Genomic DNA, 12,668 nt, shown 5'->3' on the forward strand with positions numbered 1-12,668 from the left:
TTTTCTTATTAATCAACAGATTTTATTTACAGAAAAAAAGAATACCGGTGGACTGTTTTCATACCATTCAGAGCAGGTAAACATTTTTCCCCTCAATAGAAATAATGAATATACAGAGAACTGAATAAAGACTTTTCAAACCAAAAACAAATATTGACAAATATTGTTCAGTGATCTCCCCCATTCCCTTACCCCCAATCTCCCCACACAATTCCCCTCAGCACACACTGCCGAACTGACAACTCCAATGCACCCCTCCCTTATTATTTCTGAAATAAATGCCATGGGGAGGAAGTCAACCGTTGTGTCTTGTAACATTAGATTGTGACAAACAGGAAGAACAAGAAGCTAAAAGAGCCATGTAGCCAGAGAGTCAGTAGTAGTAGAGACATGGTTTACATATGTTTGATACATTCCAATGATACTGTCCTCCTATAGCTCCTCCCACCAGCCTCCACTGTAGTAGGCTGATGTCAGGAAAACATTCAAATAAAATAAGACATGAGAATAAAATATATTCCTAAAACTATAGGAAATTATGGAATTCCTGTCCCCGCCATCCCTACCGCTCTCCCACACAAAGGTTCCAAGCCTACGTTAGGGTCTCTACATCGACAACGGTTGCAACAGTTAAACGTGATGATGGCAGGCTCAGATGAATTATTTAGTCATTATATTGTTACTTGTATTTAATGTTCAAGTCAGAGATGTGGTTTAGCAGGAGCTAGGTTGTCGTTTTGCTAGTAGGCCTTCTACAGAGGAATGAGTCCATCCATAGTCTGTCTCAAAGGGTGTGTCTACCTGGGGCTAATCAGCTGCTTTCAATAAACAACCAGCATCACGAGCGACAACAAAGTTAAAAGAAAAGTAAAAAGTTAGGCAATCTTGGACAATAAATCTTACCCTCCCCCACGAAACAAACATGGGATACACTTATTTTTAAATATTTTTTTTTGTACGAAGCTCATTAAAGCGGATGTTGCTGGTTTCCTCCAAAATGAATGGAAAAAGAACCAGGTGGTGAGTCAGATCTGCCGATGCATCTGAACAGTACTGAATTATGACAAAGACGACAAGTAAGGCTTTTCAATTTCTCTTATGATCATTTATATCAAATTCACTGGTCTTTTTTTTAGCTTTTAAAAAAAATATTCCTTAAATGTGTTTTTTTAATTATATTTTTCCCCCCTCCAATATGGTGTCCTTTAAATGCACATGAATTAGAAAGAAGAGGTGGTCTTGGCAGAAGATGAGGAATGTGTGTTCACACTGACTTCCCGCTTGGTTTCTCTCTGCTTTTTTCACCTTTTCTACACTTCTATGTTGTTCTGAGCGTAAAGCCTGGTCCATGTCCGGGCTGCAACACAAAATAAGGGAGAGAGATGAGCTCAGAAAGCAAGTGTAGTGAGTCAGTTATTTATTAGTCTTTTGGTAGAATCCTTGAGGCTTCAAGTTGTAACTTCATCACATGTGTACTTGCTTTGCAGGATAGGCCACAGGGTAAAAAACCCACAATATACAAATTAAATGATTATATCAAAAGAAGTCATGAGTTCATAAGGTGTAGAATCTAAAGTTACCAGTAAGATTGAGCATCAGCACCAATATTAATCAGTGTTTGATTGGCTGAATGGTAGGCTGCATTGAGAAACTGAGCTACTGTGTAAAATTTGAACAAGTTTTTGTTCACTGGGCACCAAACACACAAGAACATGGACTGAAACAGGGAGAAACGACCTGGACTTGTCTAAAAATACAAGTTAATTTCCCCTTTCTGTTGTGTGCCACAACAAACATGACCCAGGCAAGTGGCTGTGGTGAGTGAGTAGGAGTGCACTTTGGAGGAGTTCACTGCTCAGAGCCGGGCTTCATCAAGACTCACCTGTCTCTATGGCTTGAGCTTCATTGGATTTCCATTGCTCCGCAACGTCATTCGCTAGAGGATCATCAGGGTTAGGAGCGCTTAGTAAAGCCTGGATTGATAGCAGGACTGTGCGGATCTGTAAGGCTGGAGACCATTTATCTGCGAAAGGAGATTTTATAAGAAAACAAAAAAGTACAAATGAGGAGGGGGAGAAAGTGAGGGATGAAGGGAGGAGAAAAAGGGGATAGAGGGAGGAAGAGAAGTTTGAGCTATGTACCCATTTTGAGCGATGGGGCATGTCACAGCAATGGGGATATGCGGCTTGAGTGGGAGGTCAAAAGTTGAATCTGAGAGGCCCTTGATCTTTTGGGCGAGATTAAAAAGGAAAATCCCTCATAGCGCTCGCAGGCCAAACATGATTCTAATGCAGTGGGTATATGGCAGGAAACAAGTCCCAGGCCTGTCCCACTAACGAGCCTGAACTCACTGATGTGTATGACAGACATACAGAGAAGCTGCAGTGGTGTGACAGACAGTTAAAGACATCTCATCTCCCCTGTATCTGTTAGGGCTGAGCGATAAGGCCAAAATTTCATATCACAATATTTTTCTAAATGTTGATGCTATTTGATGTTTTTGAATAATACAAGTTCAAAATGTGCTTTGTGAGTTGTGCATGACCCCAGAGTGGCAACACATACATTCTAAGCAATTTCGAAATGGGTCTTTCTCCATTCTGCACTCATTTGAGATCCTTTCCACACTGCCACGTAGGGCTGCACGAGTTGAAAAAAAAAAAAAAATCTAGGTGTTATTTTTAACAAAATACTGCAGTTGTAATTTAACTTTGATCAAAACACTTGGGTGAACTGTTGAAATGATGGAAATAGAATAGTTATTATAATTTTATCCACCTCACGTTTTTAAACACTTAAAACACGTAAGCCAAAAGCGGAAACTATGGACACAACTTCCTCCCTGCTCCCGCATTATCATAATTCATATGCACGCCACAAGAAATTAGCTGATACATCATGACAAAATACACCATATTACTGTCCTGCTAATGTGCCTGGACTTTTAGGCTAAACAGATTGCAGATTGAGAAAAAAGATGAAAAAATACAAATAAAAACACAATATAGGCTACCTATGACTTCGTTGTCTGATCAACTTTTTTATTTTGCTGTGTAAATTAACGAAATATTCACTGCAGTATTAAGCCTAAGATTGAGTTTATGAATTATAGGCTAATATGCATACGCGTCTAACTTAAAGGTGCTGCATGGTCAATCCGACATCTGCATTGGTCGTGCAGCATTTATGGTGATACGGCCTCTGCAAAATTCTGGGCATTCATACTTCCTGCGCTTCTCCGAGCAGCGCAGTGCTATTGGGAAAGGAAGTTGTCAAGGAAGTCAGATTGTGTTAATACAGGACCTCCCGCCCTCACCTACCATCAACCAATCATGTCAATGCAGAGCTATACGGAGCCCTCTGCATTGTTAAAACATTTGAGAGGCGCACGGCAATGCGGTACAGACCTCAATTTGGCCTCTGACTGTCTCCGCAATTGAGTCACAACCTCCATCTGGCGCCTCTGACCACATTTTCGGATCATGCATAAATTGGCTCTTAAATGCTGACTAGACTGGGCGCGTGCATGCGTCTGCCATCATGTGCATGTTGATTTTGTTCATCCACACCAGACACGATCAGGACACAGGTTGAAATATCAAAACGAACTCTGAACCAACTATATTAATTTGGGGACAGGTCGAAAAGCATTAAACATTCATGGCAATTTAGCTAGCTAGGTTGCTGTTGCTAGCTAATTTGTCCTGGGATATAAACATTGGGTTGTTATTTTACCTGAAATGCACAAGTTCCTCTACTTTGACAATTAATCCACAGATAAAAAGAGTAAACAGAATTTGTTTCTAGTAATCTCTCCTCCTTTAGTCTTCTTTGGACTTTATATGCCGGTTGGCAACCAACTTTAAGGTGCATTACCACCACCAACTGGACTGGAGTGTGGATCTCAGTTCATTTTTCAATCACCCACGTGGGTATATGCTCCTAAAAACCAATGAGGAGATGGGAGAGGCGGGACTTGCAGCGCGTCACAAATTGGAACCAAGTTTTTAGCGCCTGGCTACACAGATGCTCGTTTTAACGCCTGGCTAGGCAGACGCTCATTGACCCGCGCAAGCAGTTTGGATGCAATGATTGAATAACATGTACATTTATTTTCCAACGCTCGTGCACGTAACGCGAGCGGTGTGGTCAACATCGGCTTAATCTCGAGCCAGTCTGTCTTCATTGTTCTGTTACGCAAGTGGCCTCTCCGCTGCCACAGCTATTCCTTTTAAATCTTGTGGATTCCCAGGAAAAGACAGACTACAAAAAGCTTGTTGGACACTTAGACATATTTTCTTTAGCCTATTAATAGCCTATTGGAGGACAGATGCACGCTTGCTCTTGCTTGCTGAATGTAACATAGGCTATAGAATTAATGGGCGGGCAGTTGGAAGGAGAAGCCCATATTTTCCTATAGTAGGTCTATCTTAATAGGCCACATCCTGACAAAATAGGCCTATACCATATGAGTGGTCTGCCAATGTACCTATCTGGTCCTTCCAAACTGTCGAGAATAGACCCAAACTGATCCAAATGGTTGCATAACCAGGCCTAGGCTGTTGGCCTATGTAGTGTGGCTTGCGAAATTATTGACACCCCTTGGCATTTGTCCTATTATGTTGCTTTACAACCTGGAATTAAAATAGATTTTTGGGGGGTTTGTATCATTTGATTTACACAACATGACTTCCACTTTGAAGATGTAAAATATTTTTTATTGTGAAGCAAACAAGGAAAAAAAAACTTGAGCATGCATAACTATTCACCCCCTGCCCAAAGTCAATACTTTGCAGAGCCACCTTTTGCAGCAATTACATCTGCAAGTCTCTTGGGGCATGTCTCCATAAGCTTGGCACATCTAGCCACTGGGATTTTATCCCATTCTTCAAGGCAAAACTGCTCCAGCTCCTTCAAGTCGGATGGGTTCCGCTGGTGTACAGCAATCTTTAAGTCATAACACAGATTCTCAATTGGATTGAGGTCTGGGCTTTGACTAGGCCATTCCAAGACATTTATGTTTCCCCTTAAACCACTCGAGTGTTGCTTTAGCAGTATGCTTAGGGTCATTGTCCTGCTAGAAGGTGAACCTCCATCAGTCTCAAATCTCCAGAAGACTGAAACAGGTTTTCCCTCAAGAATTTCCCTGTATTTAGCACCATCCATCATTCCTTCAAGTCTGACCAGTTTCCCACCCCTGCCGATGAAAAATATCCCCACAGCATGATGCTGTGTTCTCGGGAGTGATGAGAGGTGTTGGGTTTGCGCCAGACATAGCGTTTTCCTTGATGGCCAAAAAGCTACATTTTAGTCTCATCTGACCAGAGTACCTTCTTCCATATGTTTGGGGAGTCTCCCACATGCCTTTTGGCAAACACCAAACGTGTTCGCTTCTTTTTTTCTTTAAGCAATGGCTTTTTTTCTGGCCTCCCTGCCGTAAAGCCCAGCTCTGTGGAGTGTACGGCTTAAAGTGGTCCTATGGACAGATACTCCAATCTCCGCAATGGAGCTTTGCAGCTCCTTCAAGATTATCTTTGGTCTCTTTCTTGCCTCGCTAATTAATGCCCTCCTTGCCTGGTGCATGAGTTTTGGTGGGCAGCCCTCTCTTGGTAGGTTTGTTGTGGTGCCATATTCTTTCAATTTTTGAATAATGGATTTAAATGGTGCTCCGTGGGATGTTCAAAGTTTCTGATATTATTTTATAACCCAACCTTGAGCTGTACTTCTCCACAACTTTGTCCCTGATCTGTTTGGAGAGCTCCTTGGTCTTCATGGTGCCGCTTACTTGGTGGTGCCCTTTGCTTAGTGGTGTTGCAGACTGTGGGGGCTTTCAGAACAGGTATATATATACTGAGATCATGTGACACTTAAATAAAGTCCACCTGTGTGCAATCTAACTAATTATGTGACTTTGAAGGTAATTGGTTGCACTAGATCTTATTTAGGGGCTTCATAGCAAAAAGGGTGAATACATATGCACCCACCACTTTTCAGTTTTTTTTGTTGAATTTTTTGAAACAACAAAATCACCAATTTGGACTATTTTGTGTATGTCCATTACATGAAATCCAGATAAAAATCCATTTAAATTACAGGTTGAAATGCAACTTAATAGGAAAAACGCCACGGGAGGTGAATACTTTTGCAAGGCACTGTAGTTATTTCGGCATGAAACAAAACAGGATGTGTGAGTAGTTATTCAAATGTGCCTACATCACCGCAATTTTAAATAATTGTATACTCACTTGATAACAATAATAAATTCCTCATTGCACTGTGTTGTTGTAGCCCAGGTATAATCATTTTCTTGTCTAAAAACATAGGCCTAGTCAATAGTGGAGATTTGCGTGCCCGGTGACCACAGAGCGCAGCCTGGAGGAACGCACTACAGATCTGCCATTTCTTGGATTTTGACAGGTAAATATTAAGCCTTTAGCCTTAATATTTAGCTAATGAATGGTCTAATGTCTAGCAAATATTTAGCTCCTTACTTCGGCTACACATTTCTAGGCTCTCTCTTCCAGCTGCTCCCAGGCCAACAGGCTATAGGCTACGCAAGCCTCTCCGCAATAGGCATTCCTCTTCTCGTGAAATCTCAGGAAAAGCTATAGGCTACAAAACCTATAGGACATTTATTTAGATCATTTTTATACTAGGCCTAATTGCCTATTCGGGGAATGAGGCAGGCTTGCTAATTGCTGAATGTATAACAGGCCTACAGCATAGAATATGCTAGTCGAGGAGAAAAAATGCATTGGTGTGATCACTTTTGGCCAGTTACGATAATTATTGCACTGATGCATTACAAATAGTTGCACAGGACATACAGAGATGAGCACAGTGAAAACAAAGACCCAAAGGAACTGACAACCATTAGAAAAATTGAAATCACTTGCAACGAAGCAATGACATGCTGTAAAAGATGTGCAGGCTAAATGGCGTTTGTTGTTGAATTGCTACATTTAAATACAAGTTACTAGATTATTTTTCATTAGGCCTACATGTACATTGAAGTATTATTTGCAGTTGTCACTATGAAAAATGAACACATCCTGAAAGCACTGAATGGTCTGAACCAGCTAGAGAACTCATGAATGGTCTTGTGTTAACACTTGATTAATAGGCAGCGTGCAGAAGGATGTGTTGATCAGTGGATTGACAGGTGTAGGACTGTAGAACAATAAACCTTCCTCTAGTGTGGATGCCTTTATAGTTATGTAGCATATAGTATTTCATTATAGTTACCTTTATAGTTATTGGCTTGGTGGATGGATGACACAACACAACTAACGTTATCATCACAACAGAAATAGCCTACTAGTAAGTCTAGCTAACGTTAGCGAACTTGAATGAAATAAATATAAAAATATCACATACTTATTTACTTGACTTTTATACTCTTTCTTAATTTGACTTAATTTACTCTTTCAAATAATTGACTCTGGCAAGTTTTCCACCGGCAGGCTTCTGTAGGGAAGTAAAGTGGAAGTCAAATCCCTGACTTCCTGTTGTTTGACTGTGCCCATAGCAACGTTCGAAAATGAGGTAGATAGTATATAATAGCAGGCACTTTGAATACAGTGCTGTTAGACATGATAAAGAATGAAAAACCCAGGGAGGCGTTATTGTGATAGGGTAGGAACTCATTGGTCAGGGTAGGAACTCATTGGTCAGTGTTTCCTAGGGGACCCTATAATCTTCGGCTACATTAAATGTTTTCTATTAGCTACTTCATGTAGCTAACATTCATGCTTAGCCTATTCCTCTTTTATTTAGAAGATACTTTTGCACCCCCCCCCCCCCAAAAAAAATGTGGATTTATGTATCAGGCTGTATTAGCTAGCTACGTTAGCTCTGACTCAGTACATTTATTTGTTAGATAGCCAGCTAACTAGCTATAAACATTAGCGGCTAAAACGATTTGTTAGCCACAACTTGCTAAGAAAAGACAAACTAGCTGTTTGCAGACAGTAAGATACACAAACTAAGTGTAACTATAGAACCCTTGTGGATTTATACTAAGAAGCAAAGCAAAAAATCTGCATCGTTGTCATCAACATGTTGTTGCATGGTCTGCATTGACCATGCAGACTGAATACAAGTGGGGGAGCAACAACTGCCGCCCTTCTGCGCTGCTTGAGTGGCAGGGGGCGGGGCTTAATCTGTGTGTGTGGAAAGCAGCATGGAGAGAGCGAGACAACGTGCAACTGCAGCCCGAGATTTTTTTCCCCCGCCTCCCAGAGTCCTCCTTACTAGCTAGCAGAGTTGACACCGATAGACAGCGTCCTTTGCTACCGCCTGCCAAACACTTGCCCTCACCGCCGTTAACAGAACTGCGGGAAAACAGTGTCCGACAGGCGGCGGCAAAGGACACTATAAACCGTTCGCCACCAGACTGAACATTGCGCTCCATGTTGAACTTTTATTTATTTATTTTTTACAAGGAGCATGTGTGCGCCTACGTTGAACAATGTAGGAGCGCACAAAGAAAAACATTTTTAGTTGTAGTAATGGTGCAAGCATGACTGTCATAAATCTGTGCTCAGTGTATTCTCAGTGGCACTAAGAGGCCTGGGTGATTTTTTTCCTAGGCACATAGGCGCTCCTAAATAACAATTCCAGGTCGCACAGCAAAATATTTAGTTGCATATGCAAGTAAAATGGCCCACTGTTGATTAACTTAACCTGAACTGAAACAACAGTGAAACAGCAAAATCTGTTTGGATGTCAGGCTACCATGTCGGTGTAAAATGACGCAAGTCAAGCACCCCTTACCTTTCAATATGTCTAGACATATTCTTCCCAGCTTGTCTACGTTGGGGTGGTATATTTTGGTCATAAAGCGTACTTTTGGAGCTGCCATGGGGTATTCCTCGGGAAGAAAGAGTTCAAGTTTAAACGTGCCACCTTCAAAGGGCGAGTCCTGGGGCCCGGCGATGACCACATGGAAGTAGCGGGCGTTACCTTCGTCAGGCTCCGCCTTGATGCCTGGGACAGGCTCCGCCATCAAGCGCTGAGTCTCCTGACAAACGACAGAAATACAAACAGCGTTAGGCCTAAATGCAAATCTTGTGGTGGTAACCATTGTTCAGCAGGCACATTTGTACGATTGTTCCACTGCTTACTCATCCCTTACAATACTAAGAAAATCCACCACAAAATTCAAATTTTAGTGTTAGGACTGATCAACCTTTCAAAGACATTGCCTACAGCCCAAAACATCTAACCTATCCTGGCCCACGCCTCCTACTAGACCGCTAGCAGTGCGTCACTACGCTTAGTGGCTCTATAGTTGGCTGCAATACAGTCTAAAGCAGAATATCAGGCAGCTAAGTCTACAAATGTTTGTTTTCCGATGCAAAACTTTCCAAAATGTTTTCCTAATGAATACAACCCAGGTGACAACTAGGGCTGACTTTCCCCATCAATGTGGAGGCGTCACCGGCTGGAGCACCCTTATGTATTAAAATATATATATATAATAAATTCAATCTTCAGTGGTTGATTGAAGAGTACATCTTGTAGGCTGACTAGCTCATCATGGAAGGCAACTTCCCCCAGGCTCAGGGCTGTGACCAGGGCATAAAATGTACCTTTCGGTCCACCAGCCAATGTGGCAAGTAGATTTAAAATTGACCAGCCACTCAGATTTTTTAACAGCCAAAATCTTTTGGTGCACAAAGATTACACCAACAAAACATAAAAACAACAGATGCGCATGCTCTGTAATGTTTTGAAAACAATATATGTATTACTAGTAAGAACTAACGTGGTATATCGAATAATAAATGTTTCTGTGACCTGAGTCTTTTAACCAAAATGTCACGAGACAAAAATCTTCACCTGCCCCTTTAAGGCCGGGAGGTTACCGTGGTAGCGCGACTGGAGTCATGTTTCTACCTGTGAGATTGAGTCTGACAAGCAGCAGCGTTGTCTTCTCTTACCTAGCATTTGAAACTCAGAAACAGAAAAACAACCTAGTTTATGAACAAAATGTAAATAGGCAAGAAACAAAGTCTCACTTCAGTAGACTTTCGTTTCAAGTAAATTAGACCAACTTTTATACCATTGCACAGCTCTTTAAGTGCGCACAGCCACCAGCCAGGCAGTGTTTCCAGCGCGAGGTGGGATAGGCTATATAGGATTCGTAGTTTGACTTTGTGCGATTCATTTACCAGCTATGAAACAAAAACGGCGGAACTACTTTGAAAACTGCTAGTGCAGCATTTATTTTACTGTAAACGTGATCATACTTGACTATTTTTATTTAAAAAATACGAGTGGAAATGCTCACACTGTGGAGCCCTGACCCCCGCCAACGTGGCTGGTGAAGTAAACATTTTACACGCCAATGACAAAATCGACAGGTGGTGGGTGTTAATTTTAGGCCCTGGCTGTGACCTGGAGAAAAACACCGTTCTCAACATGACTGAGCATAAGCAATCTGATACGGCCTTATGGTAATGCAAGAGGCAGGGTGACACCTGTGACAGGTGCAGCAACAAAGATGGACTTTTACAGACCTAGGCCTATTCCTCTTCACTCGCCTACTAATTTTCCCATTGTAGCCTAAAATACCAATACAGTGCATTAGGGAAATATTCAGACCCTTGACATTTTCCACATTTTGTTACCTTACAGCCTTATTAAAAAATGCACCAAATATTTTTCCCCTCATCCATCTACAAACAATACCCCAAAATGACAAAGCAAAAACCATTTAGAAATTCTTGCAAATGTATAAAAATAAAACACCTTGTTTACATATGTATTCAGACCTTTGCTATGAGACTCGAAATTGCGCTCACGTGCATCCTGTTTCCATTGATCATCCTTGAGATGTTTCTACAACTTGATTTACCACCTGTTGTAAATTCAATTAATGTTACATGATTTGGAAAGGCACACACCTGTCTATATAAGGTCCCACAGTTGACAGTGCATGTCAGAGAAAAAACCTGGGGAAGGGTACAAAAAAATGTCTGCAGCATTGAAGGTCCCCAAGAACACAGTGGCCTCCATCATTCTTAAAAAATAGAAGTTTGAAACTACAAAGACTCTTCCTAGAGCTGTCCACCCGGCCAAACTGAGCATTCGGGGGAGAAGGGCCTTGGTCAGGGAGGTGACCAAGAACCCGATGGTCACTCTGATATGGCTCCAGAATTCTTCTGTGGAGATGGGACAAGAAACCTGGCACCATCCCTACGGGGAAGCATGGTGGTGGTAGCATCATGCTGTGGGGATGTTTTTCAGCGGCAGGGACTGGGGGACTAGTCAGGATCAAGGGAAAGATGAACGGAGCAAAGTACAGAAAGATCCTTGAGCGCTCTGGAGAAGGTTCCAAGGACTGGTGCGAAGGTTCACCTTCCAACAGGACAACGACCCTAAGCACACAGCCAAGACAACAAAGGAGTGGCTTCGGGACAAGTCTCTGAATGTCTTTGAGTGGCCCAGCCAGAGCCCGGACTTGAACCCGATCAAACATCTCCGGAGAGACCTCAAAATAGCTGTGCAGCGACACTCCCCATTCAAACTGACAGAGCTTGAGAGGATCTGCAGAGAAGAATGAGAGAACCTCCCCAAATACAGGTGTGCCAAGCTTGTAGCGTCATACCCAAGAAGACTCAAGGCTGCGATCAATGCCAACGGTGCGTCAACAAAGTACTGAGTAAAGGGTCTGAATACTTATGTAAATATGATATTTCCGTTTGCAGAAATTTCTACAAAACTGTTTTTGCTTTGTCATTATGGGGTATTGTGTGTAGATTGAGGCCACTGTGTTCTTGGGGACCTTCAATGCTGCAGACATTTTTTTGTACCCTTCCCCAGATCTGCGCCTCGACACAATCCTGTCTCAGAGCTCTACGGACAATTCCCTCGACCTATTATTAGCTAACTAGCCTGCTATAGTAGGCCACTTTGTAGGCTAACTCAAGTTGGTAGCTAGCTAGCTAACTTTACACTGTTTAGCTAAGTGAATTAAATGTAATCAGCTAGCTAAAAAGGAAGTTAGCTATCTTGATGTAATCATTGTAAATTTAAAACAGTCTCCAAATGCATTAGATAACAGCCATGGAAGAGGGTGAAAATGCAGCTCCAGCTGTCAGTAAAGGGAGCGTATAGGCTACTGGATAGCCTAGGCAAGGGTTTCTCAAACCCGGTCCTGGGGCACGTTTTGGTTTTTGCCTTAGCACTACACAGCTGATTCAAATAACCAACTCATCCTCAAGCTTTTATTATTTGAATCAGCTGTGTAGTGCTAGGGCAAAAAACTAAACGTGAACCCAGGGGGCCCCCAGGACCGAGTTTGGGAAACCATGCGGCTGCCTAGGCTAGCTACTGGATAGGGCAGGTAACTTTGTGGGAGGACATTATGAAAATATTCTCTAGTTCCAGTCCCTAGAGGGGAAAACTTTGAGGACAGATATTAGCAACATAATATAACAGTGCTGTATAATGAAGCATGTTTCTTTGTGATGTTTTCTTTCCTCCGATATGAAAAGCTGCGACAGCCTGTTTGCAGATGAAGAGAGGTCCTAATGAATATCCCAAGAAAGCTTGGGTATATCCTATATTCCATGGGTTATATGTGTAGGCCTACCTACGTTAGCAAACATTGTATACAAAAATACAGTTCATCACACACAATGTATAAACCTATTACAATT

At 42.0% G+C, this 12,668-nt stretch overlaps 1 protein-coding gene across 1 annotated transcript in view; it reads right to left on the reverse strand.

Moving 5' to 3' along the window:
- LOC120054064 (ubiquitin-conjugating enzyme E2 N) overlaps window positions 1-12,668 on the reverse strand; it is a 22,705-nt gene continuing 10,037 nt past the window's right edge. Inside the window, exons 2-4 of the mRNA XM_039001435.1 lie at window positions 8,776-9,022; window positions 1,883-2,023; window positions 1-1,357 (exon numbers count right to left, since the gene is read on the reverse strand). Of these exons, the coding sequence (XP_038857363.1) occupies window positions 1,311-1,357; window positions 1,883-2,023; window positions 8,776-9,022 (435 nt within the window). The 3' untranslated portion in view covers window positions 1-1,310. The remainder of the gene's footprint in view (window positions 1,358-1,882; window positions 2,024-8,775; window positions 9,023-12,668) is intronic.

This window comes from Salvelinus namaycush, chromosome 9 (genome assembly GCF_016432855.1).
Source record: "Salvelinus namaycush isolate Seneca chromosome 9, SaNama_1.0, whole genome shotgun sequence".
Lineage (NCBI taxonomy): Eukaryota > Metazoa > Chordata > Actinopteri > Salmoniformes > Salmonidae > Salvelinus > Salvelinus namaycush.